The 13121-nt window shown below is 40.6% G+C and overlaps 1 protein-coding gene across 1 annotated transcript in view; it reads left to right on the top strand.

Annotated features, from left to right (window-relative positions):
* The window catches only part of LOC145399064 (WD repeat-containing protein 46), a 76899-nt gene that overhangs the window by 2390 nt on the left and 61388 nt on the right, over positions 1 to 13121 (top strand). The window contains exon 2 of the mRNA XM_080271811.1: positions 3105 to 3329. Coding sequence (XP_080127937.1) covers positions 3105 to 3329 — 225 coding nt within the window. The remainder of the gene's footprint in view (positions 1 to 3104; positions 3330 to 13121) is intronic.

The following is a 13121-nucleotide window of genomic DNA, read 5'->3' as shown; positions in this document are numbered from 1 at the left end:
GGGGATATTGACAACAACTTGGAGCATGTAAAAGCCACCTCATTCGCTGATGACACTAGGATCTGTGGAAAGATTAAGTCTGAGAGGGACATTGAAAAGCTCCAGAGGGATCTGAACAATATATGTGAGTGGGCCACAACTAACAACATGATGTTCAACCCTGAAAATTTTGAAGTTATGAGATACAGTATGGACCAGCCACACACCAGGACATACTACACCGGACCACAAGCCATCAAGGAAAAGACATCCCTACGAGACTTGGGGATACAAATAACTAATGATTTCACCTTCACTGAACATATCGAAAAAATATCCAAAGATGCAAGCAGAATGACAGGGTAGATTCTGCGAACATTCCATGCCAGAGACCCTGAATATCTGTTACCAATTTGGAAGTCCCTGGTCCTCCCTAAACTGGAGTATGTGTCTCAGCTGTGGTCTTCACACAGAATTGGTGAAATTCAGCAAGTGGAACAAATACAGAGGGTCTTCACCAGATAATTGAGACTCCACAAGAAGCTGGATTACTGGAACAGGCTCAGGGAACTCAAGCTTTACTCCCTGCAGAGAAGAAGAGAGAGGTATACCATTATATATAGGCTACCTGGAAGATTCTGGAGGAACAAGTACCAAACCCTGCAAAAGCAACGGAAGGTGGAATCATGAGCCAGACACACCCCAGGTTTGGCTGTACTTGCTACAGACACACCCTCACTGCGCAAAGCCAGTGGCTCAAAACGGTGCAGGCAACATCCTTACTCATAGAGGGCCCAAGACTTCAACTGCCTCCCAAGGAACATCATTGACACAACCGGCTGCAGTGTGGAGGTGTTCAAGAGGAGACTTGACAACTTTCTACGGGGGGTCTCAGATGAACCCCCCATTTCACATAGTCCCAGATCTCGGGGAGCTGCATCCAACTCCATACTGGATCAAATCAGGTACAAGAAGAGGGACGTGAACTGTGAAGGCGGCGGACTTCCAAGTTGGCCGTGGAGAAGACACCTCACCATGGGACCAGGTAGACCAGGAAGGACAGGGAGATGTTAGGAAGGGAAGAGGTTTTGTAGATCAGATATTCATTCTTAGGTCTTTAGTGGAAAAGTTGCTAGGGAAGGGAAAGAAGTTGTATGCAACCTTCATGGATTTGGAGAAGCATATGACAGGGTGGATAGACAAGGATTGTGGAAAGTATGGTGCCATATTAAGAATATAAGGAGTAAACAGGAAGTTGTTGAGTACCGTGAAAATTATGAACAAGGGTGCTAAGGCTGCCGTGGGTATGGATAATGAACTGAGTGAATTTTTCTGTTTGAAAGTTGGATTGAAACGGGGATGTGTCATGTCTCCATGGTTGTTCAGTCTGTATATGGATGGGGTAATAAAAGAGGTACAAGGTAGAGCAGTGGATGTTGGAGTGGCCCTAATGAGAGAGGGCAGTGTTTGATTCCACCTGTACTGTTGTTTGCAGATGATATTGTGTTGTTAAGTCAAGGTGAAGGGGAGCTGCAAGGCTTGGTGGGTGAGTTTGGGAGTGTGTGTAAGAAATGGAATCTAAAGGTGAAATTAGGGAAGAGTAAAGTTATGGTCTTTGAGAGAAATGATGTCAGTGAATATACAGTGAGGCTGAATGAGGAGGATATGGAAAATGTGAGTGCATTTAAGTACTTTGTGTGATGTGTAAAGATGGAAGTTTAGAGGGTGAAGTGCTTGAAAAGGTACAATAAGGAAGAAGGGTTGCTGGTTCCTTGAAATCAGTGATAGGAAACATGGAAATAAAAAAGTTACTGCATGGCAGTATTGTGATAGCAACTTTAACATATGGAAGTGAAGCTTGGACTTTTTTGGAGGGACAGAAGTCAAGAGTGAGCCCAGTGCAGGAGCATGTGGAATCACATGGAGAGACAGACTGACAAATGAGGAAGTGAAAGAGCATTGTGGTGTGGATGTGATGGAAAGCCTTAGGAGAAACATACTGAGGTGGTTTGGCCATGTGGAGAGGATGGAGAGTGAGAGACTGATGTGGAGAGTATGTGAGTGAGGTGGAAGGGGGGAGAGGGAGGGGGAGGCCAAGGATGAGATCAAGCGATGGAGTGAGAGGTATATGAGAGAGGGGGAGGCCAAGGATGAGATGGAGGGATGGAGTGAGAGGTATATGAGGGGGGTGTGAGCTGGGAGCAGGGCAGTAAAATGGCAGGGAACAGGGCGACATGGAGGCATTTTATTTGTACCCACCTCTTATGGGATTAAGGCATCTGGCAATAGATAGAGAGATAGACCTTATTAAAGGAAAAGCTACCCAAATGAACACAATGGTAAGTTAGGTCTGATGCCACAGTGAGATAAATGAATGCTGGTGTCTTAGGGATAGTTGCAAATTAGTCTTTGTTAGGCTTGAAATACACATCTAGGGTAGGACAAGTGATGCCAGGGTTGATTTATACCTGCAGTAAAATGGGACTAACTTAATGCCATTATTTCTTCATTTGGATTCATTTATATGTTGATTTAGGCTTAGTTGGATAATTACTTAGGTTTATGTGGGAAGTTTTTCCTTCATTCTGGTTCAGTTGTATTTTATTTGGATTTATTTGGATAATTTCTCCCCCATTGAGGTTTATTTTTTTATTTATTTTGGGTTCATTTCGGTAATATCTCTTTCATTTGGGTTCATTGGATATTTGTCTAGGTTTATTTGATCTTTTTCTCATTTATTTGTTTTTATTTGGATATTTATTTAGGTTTATTTGGTCTTTTCTCCTTCATTTGGTCAATACAAAGGGTCCAGTAGAGCATCATGAAGTAGATCTGTAAAAAGCCGGTACGGTACCAGTATGGTATGAGGGCCTTCAAAATTACTTCAAGCTTTAGGAGATTGGGTGATGAACTGCCAGAAATCTTATTGCATGGTGAGCAGTCATCAGGTGAATTAAGCTAACACATGCTTGGTTCTTTTCCATTCTTCTTTTTGGTACAGCATTTACAAAAGGCTTTTCAAACCAAATTACATGATAGGGCACTTATCTTTTCTTAGTAGTGGTTCTGTATCACCATTCTTTTCATAAATGTTTACCAGTAATTTTTTTATCAAAATCTTTCAGATGGGCAAGTTAAAAAATGATCATCCTCGGAAACCTGGGAGAAGCAGGCATCCTGTAAAGAAGTACGGAAATTTCAAATCTGAAAATATTGATGGGGTGCAGATCACAGAGTACCGGAGTAGCAGCTTACGTACCATGAAGAAACATACAACACAGAGATTTCCAGGAAGAAAAGTTGTTGATCCCAATCTGTTGAAAAAGTACAGTAAAGGAGAAGGTGTTGCGGTAGGTTCTTGGATGACTTTTTTTTCTCTTTAATTAGTTTCATGTTTACACCTAAGCTCATATAATCATAAATTATATAGGGTGCAGTGATCACCCAACCCCACTTTAAACCATCCACTTTAAACAAAAAATTCATTTTGCTTAAATGTAATGGGATGAAGAGGTGGATATACAGTATTCCATTGGATATACAGTATTCACTTGGTTTTACCACAGTTAGAGTATTTTTGTTGTTATTGTAATAGTGCTTATCCTTGATATGCTTGGTGCATCAGACCCATCAACTGCAGATAAATAACTGCCCCTTTAGGGTTGTCCCATAAATTCCCTACACCATTGGTAATGTGTCTGCATCTTTAGTGTGGCATATTTTGTGCAGTGCTCCATTATGTGGTATATTGTGCGGGCTGATTTAGAAAGTGAGGCACATGTCATCTGTAATTCCACCCAACCCAAATATGAGCCAATAACTGAGGAGGGCTGGGTTGTATTCTATCTAAACCTTGCTATAGTCTCACCAATCTAAAACCAAGGTTTGGGTGGAGTCCAGCCGGGGATTTCCCGGCGTACAGCGTTGCCTTGTTTCCTATACTCTGATTGGCTAGTGGCTGACCTGACACTGTTAGAGTTCGTCCGCTCACACCTCGCCACCTGGCCTGACATGACTTCACCCACTTCTGTGTGTGTATGTGTGTGTTTTTGTGTGTGTGTGTTTTTTTTTTTTTTTTTGTGTGTAAAGACAAACTAATTTAAGTTATAAATATAATTTAAGTTACCGGTATATATATAACAAAGTGAACAGTGGAAGCACGTGACAGAAGCTTAATCTCCCTCCAATGGATTAACTCCCAGTATGGGCCTGGATGTTGCCGCTCGTGAGTGTTTTAACTTATTTCTATTCAGAAAATAGCGTATGTTCTACTGATTCCTTCAAATTATACTATAAACGTAATTGTTACATTACTTACCCAACTTAGAACTACCGTGAAAGTCGGTAAAAGTAACTACATTTTTTTCAGCACCACTGTAAAATATGTATGCCACGTTTCTTTATTGATGTACAAGAGCCATATGCATTACAAGTTTACCTTCCTTTGATATGCTAGAATACTTACGTTTATATTGTATTAGTATGTGTGTACCTATCTGTGATGCCTATTACATATATAACAGAATCTACTCATCGCTCGTTTAGGAAGTATGGCATGGCTGCACCCAGCGCCAGACCCCACCCAAACCTTGGTTTTAGATTGGTGAGACTATAGATGAACTTGATCAGCTCTGTCTAATGAGATTTCTGATACCTTAGGTGAATGTTGGGAGGGGGTGGGGGGGCATGAACAGTAGTATAGTGCTTTGATCTGGACATTGATTAGCCTCACATGTGAAATGAGTGTGCAGGTGTTTCTTCATAGCTAGTGTTGGAATGTGTGGAGGTGGGATGTTGAAGAGGGTGTGGTAATATTTATGTTGTGATTGTTTTATGTGTGTAGTTGTGTTGTCTGTTGTGTGGCTATTTGATATACGGTAATAAAAGGGATGTTGTGTGTTACCACTGGCTGCCACACAGAACTGTGTGATTCTTTAGTCAAGGTATTCTTTAACAAGGAGAACTTCAGTTTTAAAGTATAGATGACCTTTGAGGGTGCTGTTGGTGCAGGTATTGATGTTGCATGTTTGTGGTAGGTGGGGGCACTCACCATCCACTCTGTCGATGTAGTGCTGCTCTCGGGTGTCTGCCCTTTCCTCTCCATCCTTCTTTCCTTCCATTCTCTTCTGTCTTTCTTTCCTTCATTCTTTTCTTGTCCTTCTGCCTACGGGTGACTTTACACTCCCTCTTCTGTCTCTCTTTCCTTCATTCTTCCCTCTCCCTTCTGCCTGTGGGTGACTCTACATGGGATGACAAGCCAAATGGTTTCCTGTGCACCAGGAAACCATTTACTAGGCTGGTTGGTAACTGTATAACCAGATTTTGGCACCTGGTGGTTTAATGGGTAATTATGGTGCTCCAATCGGATTGAGCTGGTGAAGGGGTGGTTGGGGTTTATTGCTCACGTAATGCCACTCAGGGATGAGTGAGGCTGGTCACTCTCATCTTAAATGTCAGGACCAACTTGCCTAGCCCCGGGCTCCTATGCTCGTTATGGGGCAATGTAGGATTGGATGATGGATGGATGGAAGATTGAAAAAGTACAAAGGGCAGCTACAAGATGGATACGAAGCTTAAGGGATCTAAGCAATGAAGAAGGTGTTTTTTGAGATGAGGATTCCATACTACTGATGCTTATTCCAGGGTTTGTGTGATGAATGATGTTATTATCTTTCTCAATATGTCTACATTTATATATGTGAATGCTATTCTCACATTAGCAAGCAATATATACATGTTATGTACCTTCTCACTGATATGGTCATCTGGAGATAGTCTGTTATTGATAATTATTGCTAGGTCCTTCTCACTTTTACCAAATTTAATTACGTGACAATTGTCCACATTGAATTCCTTTTGCCATTTATTGCTCCATTCATGAAGCTTGTTTAATTCCTCTTGCAGCTCTTTGCAAGAATCTGTGTTGGTAATTTTCCTTTGAATTTTTGCATCATCCACAAAGATATTTAGATAGCTTCCATTTCCAGTGTTACTGTCTGTGTCATTTATATATCCTAATAACATAATTGGTGCCAACACTGAACCCTGTGGCACTCTGTTGGTCACTTCCCTCCATGATGAGTAATTCCCCCGTAATGTTGTTCTCATTTCCCTTTTTCTAAGAAAATCCTGCATCGAACAGTACAGATTGCCTTGGATACCTCCTTGATGGTACAGTTTCCTTAAAAGTCTTTGGTGCGGTACTCTGTCAAATGCTTTCTTCAAATCTAAATAAGTACTGTCCACCCATCCTTCTCTTTTCTGCAATGTGTCCGTAACTGTCATAGTCCATCCATCCATTGCCAGACGCCATGTATCCCAAATGGGGTGGTCAAGCGCTTAGAGTTAATTGTTTTACAGGGAGGGGCACTAATCCTCCACCAACCCCACTTGACACGTAGGGATGCCAACAGCATCTGGTGTTCCCAGGCGGTCACCCATCCAAGTACTAACCAGACCCAACGATTAGTAACACATGATTTTCCCTTTTTAAAACTGAACTGCCTCTCTGTTATCATACTGTGTTCTTCTGGATGTTTTACCCAAACTTTCCTTATCAGCTTTTCTAGTATCTTACTTACAGCACTGGTCAGGGATACTGGTTGGTAATTGAGTGGATTTTGTCTATTCCCTTTTTTGAATAGGGGAACATTGTTTGGTTTCTTCCAAATATCAGGTAGTTTACCTTGACCTAAGGATTCCTTGAATATTAAATACAATGGTCTGCTTAACTCTTCTGCACATTCAATTAGCACCCAACCTGAAATTCCATCAGGGCCATTTGCTTTTCCTTTGTCTACTTTATGTAACTCTTCCTGTACTTCTTTTTCAGATATTTGTATATCTGGTAATATATGTGGGTATGCATGTTCCATATCATCTCTCTCAAAATTTCTTTCTTTTGTGAAAACTGATTGGAAGTTTTTATTTAGTGCATCACAAATATCTTTCTCTTGTGTATAGATGATCCCTTCATCCGTAATGGACCGTATTTTTTCTTTAACTTTGGTTTTGCTTCGGATGTAGCCAGTGTTGTAGTCAAGACCAGGCACCTTGAGACCAAGACCAGACCCTCCAAGACCAAGACCAGGACCAAGACCAGACCCTCCAAGACCAAGACCAGACCCTCCAAGACCAAGACCAGACCCTCTGAGACCAAGACCAAGAATTTATGTGTCTGCTGAATGAATGAAAAGTAGCTGCAGCCTGTAGGTGCTGCACTGCTGGTCATTGTTCTTGGGCGTCTCGGCCCCTCGAGTGAGTGCACTAGTACCCCAATCACCCAATTGCAGATTATGTATCGATGTGATACTTAATACCTTTTAAACGAATTTAAGTTGATTATCGCACATCAGTTGAATGAGGTCGAGGAGTTTCTGGGAAGACAATTACTAAGAAGAATGAAAGAGAGAAGAGGGCAATGGGGACTATTCCCAGGGCCAAAACTCAAGAGTATGGAGGGTTCAGGGCCCACACCAGGACTGTGATAATTGTGCTTCTTTTTCTGGCCCGTGTCAAACGTTTTCCAGGCACCCTGGGGCGCGGTCATAGCTCTCTACGGCCCTGCGCACCAATGTTATGGCTTTTGAAAGTTTTTAAGTTTTTAAACTTTAGAAAGTACGGTTTTGAAGTTATAATGTATGGTGTTGCATACTTTGTCAGTGCCATCGTACTCATGGATAGCTGCATCTTCCTCATGCGAAAGCTGGTTTTTGGAAGACTAATTTTCGCACTTCTCTCTGAGCTTTACCCGTGTCCAAACGTTCCATACACAACATATTCATCTTTCGTTTCTCGTGAACAGTCAAGGGGGACTACTTATTTTTCAGGATAATTACACAGGAGACCAAAGGGGTGTTGGGATGCAGAGGTGGGAAGCAAAAAATTTTCATAAATATAAAATATATACAGTATTTTACTTCCATAAGTGCTCCAAATACTTCTTACAGTCGTACCCACTATTTGTTTAAGAGAACAGTTTTCACTAACTTTCTCCCTTGAAAAGGTCCCTCATTCGAGTCTGCTCACTGCCCTTCTTGCTGCTACAAATGATTTATCGGCCCCCAGATGGCCCCACCTTTTAGTGGGGTTACAAACGCCACTGGGGCACATGGCTATGGCCCTCCGCTCATAGGTGAATACGTTGTATGAAATACGAGGGTGGGTGTGAAACACTAGAAGATATTCTGATTTCTTGTAAAAAGATCACAGAAGTCACTGCAGGCCTCTGTGATAGCCATTTGGAAACTCTGAAGGGTCATAACTAGAAAGGTTGGAAGCCACTGATGTCTAACTTGGCCCCCATCGCTCCAAAATCCTGGCTACGCCCCTGTAAGGGCGGAAATATATTTACAAAATTTAACATATGTGAACAAGTGAACATCTAGGTAAAATATTTCTGCTGTCATTGCTTCATTGGGATGAAGAAACAATCATAGGAAAACAGACATTTTTGTGGTTTCGTTTTTCGAGCGAACTAGCTAAACCTGTGGTGTACGTGTACGATGGACTTTTTTTTTTTTTATGCAAGAAAGAAGGAACCAAATGCCAGGAGCCCACAAACCGTTCCTTCCAAGAAAAAAACAAAAATAATACAAAAGAGCGCTAAATTCAAAATTCGTTCATTTTGAGATGCTTGGACACACTGCATTTGAAAGACTGGAGATCATAGGAAGTAGGAAATATAGACAGAGGGAGACAGTTCCAGAGTTGACCTGTTGCATAAATGAAGGACTGGGAGTAATGGTTAATTCTTGCATTAGAAAGCAGGACAGAGAATGGATGGATGTGAACAGAGCTGCAAACACGCGCATATGCAAACGGAGATTATCACTGCGAGAATGGCCATGTCATGCATGCTCTTTCGACTCACACACACTCTAGCGGTGCTCGCAGGGCTCAGCTCGTGCATCATCACCGTAGCGCTAGCCAGGCAGTATCTATAGACAGAACAACGCTGTATGGCGTGCCATGAATTGAATCAGCTATGATTTTTCTCCGTGTATGATCATAAATTCCGACCTTCCCCATGCCGTGATGCACTTTGTAATGCTGGTCTTGAGCCAAAACTCCGAGACCAGAAGTTTCAAGACTAAGATCAAGACCAAGACCACATCAAACTGGTCTCGAGACCGGTCTTGAGACCTACAACACTGGATGTAGCTGTAAAAAAGCTTAGGTTGATCACTACTTTTATTTATAATGTCCTCCTCAAACTGTTTCTATGGCTCCCTCCTTATCTTTGTATAATAATTTCTTGCCTGTTTATAGTTGTTATATGCCTTCTCACTATTGTGTCTTCTGTATCTATGCCACAGCAAGTCTCATTTTTCTTTTGATTTTTTACATTCTGTATTAAACCATTTCTTTATTTTCATTTTTGTTGCTTTGTGCTATGGGATGTAATGTTGGACTCCTATTTCATAAAGATCACAGAATTTTCTATAAATAATTTTTAAATCTTGTCCTCTAAGCTCTTTTTCTCAATTTGTTTCTAAAATGTACTTCTTCAGGTCACGATAGTTGCCCTTTTTGTAATTTAGACTCTCTTTGTAATTCTCGGTGCTGGTAATGTCATACGCAATCCTGAAGTTACAATTTAATACTGCATGGTCGCTTTTGTCGAATGGGGGGTGATATATTGTATTGTCAGTTTCATTTTCTTACCTTGTAAATATAAGATCTAGTACTGATGGATCATCAAGTCCTCCTTTTTTGGTGTTTTCCTTTACAAGCTGTGTTAGGAAAAACTCCTGCACTAGATCTAGGAGCTTTTGATCCCAACAGCTTTCATGGCTTTTTACATCTAAAGTGTTCCAGTCTATATTTGAAGTCTCCAGTTAATATAATTCTTTCAAATTTCTCTTCCATTCTATGTAATAATGTTCTTAATATGATTCTTTCAAATTTCTCTTCCATTCTATGTAATAATGTTCTTAAACTTTAAATTGTACTTTCTGCCAGGTCTTCATATTCGCCTCTTTCCCAAGTGTTTGTTTTGGGTGGCATGTATAAATTTGCCATAAATTGTCAGATGTGTTTATTTCCAATGCAGTCTGTTCTACTTGTGAGGGTATATCTAGTTTTATTTTGTTGACTTGTAGATTTTTCTTTGTTAAGATTATCGCTTCTCCTCCCTTTCTTAAATTTCTGTCTCTTCTCCTTGTATTGTATTCCTCTACGTTTAGGATATCATTGGATATCTTTGGGGTTAATTTTGTTTCAGTCAGGCAAATAATGTATGGTTCCTATTCTTTGATGTAGACTTTTATCTCTAATAATTTAAACACCATTCCATCTACATTTGAGTACATCAACCTAACCATCTTGTTTACATACTTGCCCTAACTTAAGTCTCCTACCTTCCTCATTTTTGTTCCATGTTGGTTATGTACCACTTTCATACCTGCAGTCCGGTCACTTTGTAAAATAAATTACTCTTCTCTTCCTATGATCTTTCTTCATTCTTTGTTTTTGCCTCCTTCCTTTTCTCTTTTAGTATTCCCAGTTCGACTTGAGTTAGGCATCTTTTTATCCATGCTTATTTAAATTCCTCTTTTTCCATGAGTTTGTTTGCATTTTTTAGTATTGCCTCCACAGTGTTCACACTCTGGAAGGTTACTTTTAGGGGCCTTGACGTATTTCTCTCATATTTTCCTAACCTTTTGTGTTCTGTTATGTCTTTATTACAGATTTCCTGTGATACTTCCTTCAGTATGCTCATTATATTTGCTATCTCTTTTTTGTCTCGAAATTTTGGTTTTTATTTCTTCCTCCTCTATACCAGTGATTACAATAGAGTTATTGATAACTTCTGAATCTTTGACCAATTTTGGGTTATTTTAGATTATTTTTTTCACTTCCTTTCTGATGCTTTCTTCTTCGACTCTTGTTTTAAGTCTTTCCTTACTTTCACCATTTTAGCAAATGTAGTTTCTACATCATCTTTATAACTTTGCATCTCTTCATTCACCTGGGTTATCTTCTCTTCAGTATCACTATTTTGGTCTGTCAGACTACATGCTTGCCTAATTTTCTCTGTATCATTTCTGAACTCCTCCATAATACTCATATGGTTAACAACTGTACTTGCCAATTCACCAATCTTCCTTTTAAGTGAACCCACCTCAACTGACAGCCCATCTATTGTTGTGTGTTGTTTAATTACTAATTTTTCATTTTCTTCCTGCATATGCAGTTGCATCTTAATTTCATCCATTTCGCTCTGAAATGCCCTTTCCAATCTGTTTACCCTTTCAACTAATTTGCTGAATATTTACATTTCAACCAATTCTTGGTGGAAATCATCATGTTTTCTACCCTTTTCCCTCTTCCCAGCTCCTTCCATATTTGCTTCACTTAATGTGATGGTCCTCTTGTGTTAATAGTGAGAAAAAGTAAAAAGTTTTTACAATTATGTATCTTAATCGCCTGTGGTACCGTTGTCGAAACAGCTGGGACTTGAATAACACATTCCTGCACTATTTGGCTGTGTTCTGTTATTTTGGCAACACTTTTGCTTAAACATGCTCAGTTATTTTAGAACATCATTTAGTTAACCCTGTACAGAGCCTGACTCATATAAAGAGACTGTTTAGGTATAGCCAATTATAGCCAAGAGAAGCCAGCTCAGAGCTAGGTGATATGATGTGTTGTCTCTCTGATGCCGCGTGTGTGTGTGTGTGTGTGTGTGTGTTTACATACTTGTGCTCACCCACGTGATTGCTGCTGGTGATGTGGTGGTGTATTTGGCTGGAGCAGTCATCATTCTGTTGTCTTTGGTCCATACCTGAAGTGTGTCAAGGTTGTCTTGTTGCTGTGTGCATGCTGTGTGTGGGATGTAGTGTGTAGTTGTTAAGGTAATATCATCTGCATATGAGATGATATTATTGGAAGGTTGGGGTGTAAGAACCTTGCTAGGGAAGATTTGTGTTCATAATGTCTTGCCCTGGAATATAACATGTGCTTGTAGATTTTAGCGATTAGTTTGCATTGGAGAGTGACATGAAAGGCTTTAATACTTGTGTCTGATGTTGTACAGGTCTTGTGGAGTTGAAACCATCACATGCATGTTGAATGAGGTTGGTTACTAAGGTTGTATTGGAGTGTAGAGTAAAACCATCTTGTGAGGGAGAAAGGAGGAATGAAGTGTGGCTTTATTTAAAATTAAGCATTCACTTATCTTGGATGGTGTGCTTAATAGATTTTTGTGTCTGCTCGAAGAAAGGTGTGTTGGTCCTTGTTTGGTTTAAGAATAGTGATGGCTATTCCATATTTCAAAGTTTTGGGAATGCTAAAATGTATGTATGAGTTATTGCTGATGGGGAGCGAATGATAGCGATGTGTGTTGAGCGAGAGATGGTGATTGGAAATATGCTGTTTGAGAAGAAAGATATTTATAAGTATACATGGGTGAGACAGGAGGGTGGAAGGGTTGTTGATAGAGCATTGATGGACTATGTGGTTGTGCCTAGGAATGTAATAGGAAGATTGTTGGATGTAATAGTTCTGAGAGGGGAGGGTGGAGGTATGTCTGACCACTACCTGGTGGAGGGAAAGTTAAGAGTAGGTAAGAGATGGGTGAGAGCTAGGAGGGTTAGATGTGGCAGGGAGGTTTTGAAAGTGAGTTAGTTGGATAAAAGATAGAAAAAAATAGAGTATCAGGAGAAATTAAAAGATGAGTGGAACACAATGAAAGATTGGGAAAATGGCAGTGTGGAGGAGGAATGGCAGTTGTTTAAGAGTGCTGTGGTGGGGCATGCAGAAGAGGTGTGTGGTGTGGGACGTGTGGGTGGTGGTGTAAGAAAAGGAAGTGAATGGTGGTGCGAGGAAGTAAGTATGGCTGTGACTGAGAAGAGACGTGCATATGAAGTGTGGCTGCAGAGGAAGGATGAGATGTCATATGAAAGGTATAAGAAAAAGAGGAATAGGGCGAGAAGGGCTGTGCGTGATGCTAAAGTGGCAGCAGATGAGAGGTGGGGTAGGCGGCTGACAGAGAATTTTCAACAGTATAAGAAAATGTTTTAGAAGGAGGTGAAAAGGGTGCGAAAGGGAGAGTCTGGGAAGGAAGAACAAGTAAAAGCAGAGGATGGAAGGATGTTAATTGAGATGGATGCAGTAAGGAAGAGATGGGCAGAGTATTT

Source organism: Coenobita brevimanus, chromosome 47, assembly GCF_032717465.1.
Source record: "Coenobita brevimanus isolate Jiangsu-jjx chromosome 47, ASM3271746v2, whole genome shotgun sequence".
NCBI lineage: Eukaryota > Metazoa > Arthropoda > Malacostraca > Decapoda > Coenobitidae > Coenobita > Coenobita brevimanus.
The sequence above is the reverse complement of the archived record's forward strand: the minus strand, read 5'-3'. Positions and strand labels throughout refer to the sequence as shown.